At 51.6% G+C, this 11,842-nt stretch overlaps 1 protein-coding gene across 1 annotated transcript in view; it reads left to right on the plus strand.

Annotated features, from left to right (window-relative positions):
* Positions 1 to 471: 471 nt before the first annotated feature.
* Positions 472 to 11,842, plus strand: part of LOC116271818 (chymotrypsin-C-like) — a 13,463-nt gene continuing 2,092 nt past the window's right edge. The window contains exons 1-9 of the mRNA XM_031660540.1: positions 472 to 493; positions 1,129 to 1,257; positions 1,368 to 1,445; positions 5,846 to 5,937; positions 6,039 to 6,136; positions 7,965 to 8,114; positions 8,956 to 9,092; positions 10,152 to 10,297; positions 11,151 to 11,422. Of these exons, the coding sequence (XP_031516400.1) occupies positions 472 to 493; positions 1,129 to 1,257; positions 1,368 to 1,445; positions 5,846 to 5,937; positions 6,039 to 6,136; positions 7,965 to 8,114; positions 8,956 to 9,092; positions 10,152 to 10,297; positions 11,151 to 11,422 (1,124 nt within the window). The remainder of the gene's footprint in view (positions 494 to 1,128; positions 1,258 to 1,367; positions 1,446 to 5,845; positions 5,938 to 6,038; positions 6,137 to 7,964; positions 8,115 to 8,955; positions 9,093 to 10,151; positions 10,298 to 11,150; positions 11,423 to 11,842) is intronic.

An 11,842-nucleotide genomic window follows, 5' to 3' on the forward strand; every position in this document is an offset into this window, starting at 1 on the left:
TATTCCATGCAAGGATGGGCAAGGGTCTGGGGTCTTCCCAGGAGGGTGTGGGAGCTGGAGTTTGGATTAGGCTGGGCATTGTTGCCCCCAGGTGGCCAGGGGTGGTACTACAGCAGCCGGGATGCCTGGGGAAGGCAGTGTCCTCCCCACATGCTAGCCAGGGTCTGAGACTGTACGCCACCACCAACTTGGGACTTTCAGTTCCACATTGCCTTTCAAAACGCCTTCCCCAAGGGAGGAACATCTGCATCCCTGACATCCTGCTGGAAAGGGCTTCAGAAACAAGGGACAGGGACGCTGAAAGAATGCATGGTGGCTCACGCTTGTAATCCCAGCACTTTGGGAGGTCGAGGTGGAAGGATCACTTGAAGCCAGGAATTCAAGACCAGTCTGGGCAACATAGTGAGACCTGATCTCTACAAAATATAATAACAAATCATACTCAAAAGGAAGCACCTAATGGTTATGGCCATGGGCCTCGAGTCTTTGGATCGTGAGAGACCAGTGCCAGCTGTCCCATGCCAGGGCCCTCCACCAAGGGTCTCAGCCTGTCAGGAGCCCCCAGCCTTGACCTGCACAAGACCCCAACTCCCAGCCCTGGCAGTGGAAGGAAGTTGAGGCGGGAAGGGACCTGGAGTGATCCCAGCACCAAAAGAGAGGACTCCTTAAACCCCCCCAGGGCTGGGTACAGTGTCTCATGCCTGTAATCCCAGCACTTTTGGAGGCCGAGGTAGAAGGATCACTTGAGTCCAGTAGTTCAAGACTAGCCTGGGCAACATAGCGAGACCTCATCTCTAGAAAAAAATTGTAAAACAACTAGCTGGGCAGCTACGCAGGAGGCTCAGGAGGAGGATCACTGAAGCCCAGAAGTTCAAGGCTGCAGTGAGCTATGATCGCACCACTGCACTCCAGCCTGAGAGACAGAGCAAGACCCTGTCACTTAAAAAAAAAAACAAAACAAACAAACAAACAAAAAAAACCTCCCAGGTTCCCTCCTCTCATTAAGCCTCCCTGCATTGAGTCCCAGCTCCAAATCCCCATGGAACCCCCAGCCTCTCTCTCTGAACGGTTAACCCCTCGATGAACGCCAACCCTTCACTGGACCCCACATCCCTCTCTAACCCCCAGTGCTTCCATCTGGTTTGGAGGAGAAGCCCTGCCAGCCCCTCAGCTGGCCCCTTAGTGGGCCTCACCCAAGATGTAACAGCTGCCACACGAGAGTCCTGTCCCAGCGGCCAGAAAATCCCAGCCCCGTCAGTGACACCTGCCTCTTTTCTCAGGCTCTTACCCCGCCCCACCCCCACCTTGGCATTGCTCCTTCTGAGGCCCTAGGGCACCACCTGACCACGTCCCCCACCCCTTTCCAGCTGCCTCTGCCAAGTCGGCCCTGGTTATTTTTCCAGCACAGTCTGGCCCCAAGTGGCTCAAGGACTTTGAAGTCCTGGGTCCTGGGAGACCCCACTCCAGGCCCTGAAAATCCCAGGGTTCAGCAGTGGGATGGGGGTGGATCCTGGCATTCTCTCAGCCTCGAGGCCTCAGATTCATTCTGGACATGGATTCCGTACAAAAGGAATCCTTTCCCCGCCTGCCCCCATCAGACCCCCACCAGAACCAGTCTCTTCTCACCCAGAACTCCACGCCCTGGCCCATCTCTCCAAGGGAGACTATCTCCAAGGAACACTCACCCTGTCCAGCAGGAAGCTCCCCACAGCTGAACGGGTCTTATTATCTGTGGGCGTACCCAATCCTGCTCATGGGGGCCTGCACACAGTAGTTGCTTCAGTGAATGGGAGGAATGAATGAGGGAATGATGTTTTGGTATTGGTATGTCAGTGACTCCACAGCCCCGGGCAGCGTCACTTCTTTTAAATATAGAATTAGGCCAGGCTGGTGCTCACACCTAATCCCAGCACTTGGGAGACCAAGGGGATGGATCACTTGAGGTCAGGGAGTTCGAGACCAGCCTGGTCACCATGGTGGAAACCCCTGGTTGGTGCCGCCTACATAAAAGAACCCTCCTGTAGATAAAACTTCAAAACAAGCAAGCTCAGATAGTTGAGCAGGCCAGCAACCTCCCTCCAAAAGGCTTCAGGTTCCTCTGTGAACCCTTCAGAAAGCCAATAATAGCTGCCTCACCTTGCCACTCATCATCAATCCATTCGCCATTTCTATACTTGTATCGTTTTAACGGGCCCATGGCTCTGCTTGCCTTACACATAACCAATGCTTTATGTATTATGTCATTGGCGCGGTGCATATTTCTCTGTGGTAACGGAGGACCGCTGCGTGCATGTGTGTGTGCATGTGGTGCTGCAGGTGTGCATGTGTTTGGCGCGGTGTGCATTGTGTGTGTGCGCAGGTGTGTGCATGTGTGTGTGCATATGTGTGTGTGTGCATGTGTATGTCGCCGTTCATGTATACTTGTGAATCCACGGGCATGTATACACGGCTGAGATGCGTGCTAAGAAGTTGCTGTATCTCTGAGTATAAATTGATGAGCTCCTATGAGGAGAAGCCCAGTTAATTCATCTTCCCAGGTTGCTCAAGGGACATCAGAGAAACTGAGGCTCAAAGAGGTTGCTCAGGGTCTGGGTCATCCATTCTGTCACTGACTGAGGTGGAAACCAGGTGTCTTGCCTCCCGCCTTCACACCCTGTTGATTTCCAAGACCTGTCACCTAGCTCAAGCCATGTCTCTGCTTATGTTCCCAGTCTCCAGGCTAGAATGACCCTTTGCAAGGCTTGGCAACCAAAAGCCCTGGGTCTGAAGCAGACTGGGCAGTAGCCACTGATAAACCTGTATCATGCACGACCAAACTCCAAAATAAAACAGAAAATTCCCCACAGCCTGAAATCCCCAGTCACCCCAGGACTGAGGTCACCACAGTGAACAGAGCCCCCAGTGCACATTCCCACTCTTTGTCTGTGTATCTTTCTTAAAACATTCAACCTATTGATTTTTATATTACCAAAGTAACATATATTTGTTTTAAAAAAGAATTTAAGCTGTGTAAAAATGTGTAAGTTAGAGGCCAGGCATGGTGGCTCATGCCTGTAATCCCAGCACTTTGGGAGGCCGAGGTGAGTGGATCACTTGAGGTCAGGAGTTCGAGACCAGCCTGGCCAACATGGTGAAATCCTGTCTCTACAAAAGGAACAAAAATTAGCCAGGTCAGTGGCACTGGTCCCAGCTACTCAGGAGACTAAGGCAGGAGAATTGCTTAAACCTGGGAGGCAGAGGTTGCAGTGAGCCAAGATCGCACCACTGCACTCCAGTCTGGGCGACAGAGAGAGACTCTCAAAAGAAAAGAAAAGAAAAGAAAAGAAAATAGCCTGGCCAACATGGGGAAATCCAGTCTCTACTAAAAATACAAAAATTAGCCGGGCATGGTGGTGGCATCTATCATCCCAGCTACTCGGAAGGGGTGGAGATTGCAGTAAGCTGAGATCACGCCATTGCTCTGCAGCCTGGGCCACAGAGCGAGACTCTCAAAAAAAAAAAAAGTAAAGTGTAAGTTAGAATCCTCCTTCACCCCCAGATCACCATTATGAATGGTGGGGTGCCTAGTGCTCTGAACTTTTCTCTCAGGAAATAATTCCTAAGGTGGCCAGTAGGCCCAGCTCAGAAAATGACCTTCAAGGGGAGCTCAGTATGAGTAGAGGGGAAAAGGAACAGAATCTAACCAACCCGGCTGAGGCCAGGCCTTGGGGCGAATGGATCAAACTACATGTTCCAAGGGATGGCCAACCCCAAACACCGGAGGCTCTGATGGAACTTCTGTCACTCAGTGCTTTGGGCCCTCAGAACTGAGCCCCATCTCCCGCCCAAATTAAACAGTAACCACCCAAGGTCGGGGAAGGGGCCTTATCAGAGCAGGTTTCTCTCCAAGGGGCAGTTTGGCCTTGACCAGGTGACTCACCTGCTCTTGCCTATAAGTGTGCCCAGCCCATCCTGAGGGTCAGCCAGTCCTGAGCATCCAACCACGTTGGGCATCACTGTCCTTGCTGCACTCTTGGCCTGTGGTAAGCGGTGGGGTGGGGCTGCAGCCAGCAGGCTGTGAGCTCAGGCTGGCCTCCAGGGCAAGGACAGGATGGGGATGGGGGGCCTTTGCTCTCCAGGGAAGACACTTTGGGGTCTCCTGTGGGTTCGGATGCTACCAACCAGCTGTGTGTCAGACAAGCCACAGCCTGCCTAGCAACTCTGTTTCCACATCTGCAGAACAGGGAAGATGATCTGACGTGTCCCCAGTTAGAAACGAGGTGTGGAAAGCAGCACATAAGCGTCAGGGACACGAGATGCCTCATCCTGGGTTCACCCCAGGGACCATTGGGACCTGCCTTTCCCAGCACCCTCTCTCCCTTGGGGATTCTCCATTCCATCATTTTGGTGGCGTTTTCCCAGATTAGGAGCCCAGGGACTTGGCTTAAATGTCACTTCTTCTCTGTAGGGCCTGGAAAAGTCATTTCACCTCTCTAAATCTCACTGGCTTTTTTGGCAAAGGAGAGCACTTAATGAAGAGTCCTTCCAGCTAACAACAACAACAACAGTAATAATAGCAGCTCCTGTTTTCTGTGTATTTACTATGTGCCAGGTGCTGTGCTGGGACTCTTACATGTAGGAGCCAATTCGATCCTCAAAACAACCTTAAGAGGTAGGGTCTATTGCCAGGCACGGTGGCTCTCGCCTGTAATCCCAGCACTTTGGGAGGCCGAGGTGGGTGGATCACTTGAGATCAGGAGTTCCAGACCAGCCTGGCCAACATGGTGAAACCCTGTCTCTACTAAAAATACAAAAAATACAAAAATTAGCCAGGCGTTGTGGTGGGCACCTGTAATCCCAGCTACTCAGGAGACTGAGGCAGGAGAATCGCTTGAACCCAGGAGGAGGAGGAGCAGTGAGCCGACATCGTGCCATCAAACTCCAGCCTGGGCAACAAGAGTGAAACTCCATCTCAAAAAAAAAAAAAGAAAGAAAACAAAAGAAAAGAAAAAGAAAAAGAGGTAGGGTCTATTAATAGTCCCATATTACAGATGAGGACATCGAGGTTCAGTGCGACTACGTATCTTGTCTGACATCACATGGCAGGTTAGTGGAAGAGGCAGAATTTGAGTCCACGTCTGTCTCACGGAACAGTACTGCTGTGTGTTCTTGACCGCTCCACGCATCTTCCCAGCTATAACAGTGGACTCCGTGCTCTCTCACACACACACCATGATGCAGGGGACTAAAAAGAGACAGAAGAACACAGGTGTACCAGGCACTCGCACATATGCCAGTCACATTTTTTTTTCTTTTTTTTTTTTTTTGAGATGGAGTTTTGCTCTTGTCACCCAGGCTGCAGTGCGCTGCACGATCTCAGCTCACTGCAACCTCTGTTTCCCGGGCTCAAGCGATTCTCCTGCCTCAGCCTCCTAAGTGGCTGGGGTTACAGGCAGGTGCCACCACGCCCGGCTAATTTTTGTATTTTTAGTAGAGACATGGTTTCGCCATGTTGGCCAGGGTGGTCTCAAACTCCTGACCTCAAGGGATCTGCCTGCCTTGGCCTCCCAAAGTGCTGGGATTACAGGCTTGAGCCACCGCGCCCAGCCAACGCTTTCTTTTCTATGTGTTGTCTGATTCAGTCCTCAGGACAAACTCACCGGGTTAGTGTGATTCTTCACATTTCACAGAAAGGGAAAACGAGGCCTAGAAACCTGGGTGACTTCCCCCCGTCACACAGTAAAGTATCAACCCTGTGTCTGCCCAGCCCCAAATCTGTGCTCCTTCCACCTGCCCACCCTCCCACCCCTTTCCCCGTGGGCGGCCAGCCCCACTCACCGGCTCTCCTGGCCTCCTGTCTCCCCAGCCTCCAGCTGCGGGGTGCCCAGCTTCCCGCCCAGCCTATCCGCCCGTGTGGTAGGAGGAGAGACTGCCCGGCCCCACAGCTGGCCCTGGCAGGTAAGCCTGTGTGGGGCTGGGAGGTAGGGATAGAGAGGCTGGTGGGGTGAGGGTCCCAGGGACCCGCGGGTTGACACACAGCCCTCCCCACCCTCCTGCAGATCTCCCTCCAGTACCTCGAGAATAACAGGTGGTGGCACACGTGCGGCGGGATCTTGATCGCCAGGAACTTTGTCCTCACTGCCGCCCACTGCATCAGGTGTGCGGGGATGGTACTCTGAGACCTGGCCATCACCCATGGGCAGGAGCCTGATACTCTGCTTTTACTGAGCAGCTTCTCCACACTCCAGGCGCTGGGCTACAGAAGCTACTCACACCCAGTAGCTCATTTACTCAGTCAAGTATTTATTGTGCATCTATTGTGTGCCAGGAACCAGCAGTGAAGACAAAGTCTGTGCTCTCGGGAAGCTGATATTCTTGTGGCAGGCAGAGCGGCAGACAGTTAAACAAGATATTACATCTCGGGTGATTTTAAAAAATAATAATAATAAGGTATTGGCCAGGTGCAGTGGCTCACACCTGTAATCATAGCACTCTGGGAGGCCAAGGCTGGTGGCAGGAGTTCAAGACCAGCCTGGCCAAGATAGTAAAACCCCATCTCTACTTAAAATACAAAATTAGCCAGGTGTGGTGGCGGGCACCTGTAATCCCAGCTACTTGGGAGGCTGAGATAGGAGAATCGCTTGAACCCAGGAGGCGGAGGTTGCAGTGAGCCGAGATGACGACCATGTATCCAGCCTGGGCAACAGAGCAAGACTCCATCTCAAAAAAATAACAAAAATATAAGGTCAGAAGAGGAAAAACAGAATGAGGGGTTCTATTTTAAAAGGGATGGCTAGGCGAAGAGTTGAAAGGGGGATATTTGGCAAATATTTGGGACATTTCAGAGAGCTAAAAGGGGGTTATCTGGGCAAAGGCCGGGAGGAAGTGAGGGAGGAAATCATGGGTCTAGGGGAGGGCTGTTCCCGGTGGAGGGAACAGCCACGCAGAGGCTTGGAGAAGAGACCTGTCGGTGTGGCTGAGAACTAACGAGGAAGCCAGTGTGGCAGGGGCAGCGTGAGCTAGAGGAGCGTGGGAGGAGGGGAGCTAGAGAGGAAATAAGTGCAGGTCACTGTCAGGACCTTGGCTTTGACCCTGAGTAAGAAGGAGCTCTCAGAAGGCTTTCTGAGCAAAGGAGAGTGGTGGACTGACATATTTTTGTATATTCTACAAAATATTTTTAATATATTTTATAAAAAATATATATTGCCACATATTTAATTTTATATATTTCATATATAATTTTTTTTTTTTTTTGGTACAGACAGAATCTCATTTAGTGGTGCCATCATGGCTCACTGTAGCCTCGACCTCCTGAGCTCAAGCGATCCTCCCACCTCAGCCTCCCAAGTAGCTTATAGACCCCTCCTGGGTCCATAAGCACACGCCACCACACATTCCCAGCTAATTTTTGTTCTTTGTTTGTTTGTTTGTTTGTTTGTTTTTTAACTTAGAAGCCCAAACCTCACCACAAGTTTTCTGTTTTTTGTACAGATGGGGATTTGCCATGTGGCCCAGGCTGGTCTCAAACTCCTGGCCTCAAGCAATCCTCAGGTCTCAGCTTCCCAAAGTGCTGGGATTACAGGCGTGAGCCATTGCACCTGGCCTGAGATATTTTTAAACCCACACTGCTGGGTTCGGAATAGACAGGAGTAGGCCAGCGTACAAGTGAGGGGCACTGAGGTGGATGCCGCAACTGTGCAGGCAAGAGCGGTGGAAGCTTGGATGAGTTTATTCTCACAGCCACCCTGGGAGTATGTTCCAGTATTGCCTCCCCCTTACAGATGAGGGAACTGAGGCACGAGGCTACACAGCCAGGGGCAGCAAGCTCACAACATGAACCCAAGTCCCTTGACCCCAAGTCCTAGGCCCTTTCCCCTCAACCTGGGAAAGGACAATGGGGACACTCTCTTGCCCTCAAATGAGTCCCACCAAAGCCCCAAGCTCCCTCTCTATCCCTCTGGCTGGCAGGACCAGGGGCCACCCTGACCTGGTCCCCTTCCTCTGCCCAGCAACAACCGGATCTACCGTGTGGCCCTGGGAAAGCACAACCTGGAGGTGGAAGATGAGGAAGGATCCCTGATTGTGGGTGTGGACACCATCTATGTCCACGAGAAATGGATCTCCTTACTAGTACTGTGAGTGACAAACTGCCCATCCCACAGCCGCTGGGGGCAGTGTGGAAGGAGGGGTCCCCAAGACAGAGCCGCAGAGACTGTCACACCCCACACCTGACACCCCATCCTCACCCTGGACAGCCAGCGAATGGATCTCTTACACAAAATGGCAAAATGCTGAGTGGAGACAAATACCCCTCGTATCCCCCTCATTGGCCAAGACTCCCAGGAAGGTCCACAGGAAGGCCCCCCACAGTGTCTCTCCAGAGGCTGGGCCAGGGCTCACCTTTATTGAGTGCCTACTGTATGCCCACATTGCAATAGATACTTTATGTGCCATCTGTTATGTAATCCTCACAACAGCCCTGGACAAAGAACCGAGGCTCAGAGAGGTTAAGAAATGTGTCTCAGGGCACACAGCCCACTTTGTAGCAGAACCAGGAATCAAACCAGGTGTGTCTGGGGTGGCCAGCTTTTATGCCTGAAACATGAAAATATTAAAACTGGCATCTGCAAGTGCCATCTTTGGCATTAGAGTTCGCAACTTGCTATAGCCTCTGTTTCAATGGGCACACAGCCAGCAGTGGTTTCGAACACTTCCACCCCCACCTCCCTCTGTTAACCCTTTCCCGAGGTGATGACATGTGAGAAGAAGCCGTCAACAGGGCAGGTGATCGTGTTAGATGGTGAATCGTTCGTCCCGATATCCCCGAAGGTCAAGAAGCAGCTGGCAGTCAGGAAGTTTGTGCAGGACCCCTGAGCACCCTGGGCCCGACTCCCAACTCACAGCCCGAGCCCCTTAACCTGGACTTGTGGGGCCAGGGTCCTCCTGCCCACTCACCCTCTCCACTTTGGATTCCAGCAACGACATTGCCCTCATCAAGCTTGCAGAGCACGTGGAGCTGAGTGACACCATCCAGGTGGCCTGCCTGCCAGAGAAGGACTCCCTGCTCCCCAACGACTACCCCTGCTATGTCACTGGCTGGGGCCGCCTCTGGAGTGAGTATCATCCCTGGCAAGTCCCGAGAGCCTTCCTGAAGGAAGCAGCATGCCACCCACTTTCCCTTTCTGCCTTCACATTTTCATGTCTTTGTAAACTTTGTAGCAATAACAGCTAGTATTTACTAAGCACATACCATGTGACAGACACTAACAAGAGTCTCTGAGAGATGTGGTAAGGTTTAGACGAATTAGAATTTGTCAAGTGCTCAGAACAGCACTTGGCACATAGTAAGTGTAGCATAAATAAACGAAAATAAAGCATTTAGGGGTGGGGGATGACATCTACCGTATAATATGCCCAAATAGATCCCAGAGGAACTAAAAGGTAAATGCAAATCATGAAACTGTGAGATACTTAGAAGAAAGTGCAGATCGCTATTTAGAAAAGTCTGGGAGAGAGGCCAGGTGTGGCGGCTCACACCTGTAATGCCTCATTTTAGGAAGCCGAGGAGGAACGATCACTTGAGGCCAGGAGTTCAAGACCAGCCTGGGCAACATGGTGAGACACTGCCTCTACAAAAAAAACCAATTTTTTAAAATAGCAGTTTATGGTGGTGTGTACCTGTAGTCCCAAACTACTCAGGAGGCTGAGGCGAGAGGATCACTTGAGCCCAGGGGTTTGAGGCTGCAGTGAGCTGTGATCTTGCCACTGCACTCCAGCCTGAGCAACAGAGTGAGACCTTGTATCAAAAAAAAAAAAAAAAAAAAAGGAGGAAAGAAAAAAAGAAAATCTTGGAATAAGAAAGGCTTTTTAATGTGTGACAGCAAAGACACATGATTGACAACTAAACCCCCATTTTATCCAATTTAATTTCAATCCAATTTAAAGGCAACTTAACACTATAGCTTCCTTCTGCTGGCAGCCTGCTCCTGGCCCTCTGGGACCTGGGCTTGCCTCTTGATGAAGGGCAGCTGTGTGGTCTGCACAGCATCTCAGCTGGCGCTCCTCTGGGTCCCGTCCCAGGCCTCTGCTCCCTGAAGGCCTGGGGAGGGGCGGGGCTGGGCTGGGCTGGGGTGCCCGGCTGCCTCCCTGGTCACTGCTCACTCTCTCCCCAGCCAACGGCCCCATTGCTGATGAGCTGCAGCAGGGCCTGCAGCGTGTGGTGGATCACGCCACGTGCTCCAGGATTGACTGGTGGGGCTTCATGGTGACGGAAACCATGGTGTGTGCTGGGGGCGATGGCATCATCTCAGCCTGCAGTGTGAGTGACTAGGTTCTGCACCTTGTCCCTACTCTAAGTGGCCAAGTGGACATGGGCAAAGGGGGGTGCAATGGACTAAACCGTTCCCCGGGGAGGAGACTGAGCGAGCCCTGGCTGGGCCCAGCAGGCTCGGGGTAAGTCCATCATCACCGCCCCCAGCTCAGCACTGTGGTGAGAGCATGAGCACTGAGCATGAGTATCTGAGTTCAAGCCCCAGTCCCACCATTTATGAGCTGCGGAACCTTGGGAAGGCTGTTGAACCTCTGACCTCAGTTTTTCCGTCTATAAAATGGAGTCACAGTAACCACTTCACAGGGTTAGGATTAAATGAGTTTAAAGGATGCAGAAGAGGCTTCACTGAAGTCTCTACACATGCTCCTCCATGCCATTTGCTCCACCAGTCCAGGGAGACCAGAACCATAAAACATCTAAGATAATCAGGGAATGTTCTGTTTTCATACACACAACCCTTTCCCCATTCTCGCCCTCCTTCCTCACCTTCCCAGGCCTCTGGCACAGCTGCCAGCATCCTCACTGCTCTGAGTAGCTCACAGAGTCTTAGACAAGAAGACCTGAACAGCTAGGGAAACTGAGGCACGGAGAGGCATAATATCATCCCAAGATCACACAGCAAACCAAGAGCTAGTCCGACACCCCAGGGCCTCCTAGAACAAGGCCAAGGCAGCCCCAAACCACACTTCCTCTGCCTCCCTCACCATGGGAAGTCTGAGGCCAAAACTGTCTACTAACTAAGGCTGAGAAACCAACCCACATCCCCCACCCCAACCCAGCCCTGCTTCCCAAGCCTGCCTCTCGGGGGCCTGGTGGCTGATGCCCTCCCGGTCTGGTGCAGGGGGACTCCGGTGGTCCACTGAACTGTCAGCTGGAGAACGGTTCCTGGGAGGTGTTTGGCATCGTCAGCTTTGGCTCCCCGTGGGGCTACAACACCTTCAAGAAGCCGGTAGTCTACACCCGGGTGTCCGCCTACATCGACTGGATCAACGAGGTGGGTGCCGCCTCCACGGCTGTCCCTGCACCTGTCAGCCCCTCGCCCTCACTCACCCACCCCCTCACTCATTCATGCATTTATTCATTCATTCATTTATTCACTTATTCATTCACTCATTCCTGCCCTTATTCACTCATTCATGCATTTAGTCACTCACTCATTCATGCATTTATTCACTCATTCTTGCATTTATTCACTCATTCATTAATGCATTTATTCACTCATTCATGCATTTATTCACTCATTAATGCATTTTCACTCATTCACACCTTTATTCATCACTTCTTCATTCATTCTTGCATTTATTCACTCATTCATGCATTTAGTCACTCATTCATTCATGCATTTACTCACTCTCTCATTTGCTCATTCAGTGATTCATTCATGCACTTATTCACACATTTACTCTCTCATTCAAGAAATATTGGTTGAGTGCTTCCAGTAGCAGGCCTTGAGTTGGGTCCCAATAAGGAAAACAGTCATCGACTCCTCCATCCATCCATCCACTGCCTTCATCAAGCACTTATGTCCCCATC

This window comes from Papio anubis, chromosome 1 (genome assembly GCF_008728515.1).
Source record: "Papio anubis isolate 15944 chromosome 1, Panubis1.0, whole genome shotgun sequence".
NCBI lineage: Eukaryota > Metazoa > Chordata > Mammalia > Primates > Cercopithecidae > Papio > Papio anubis.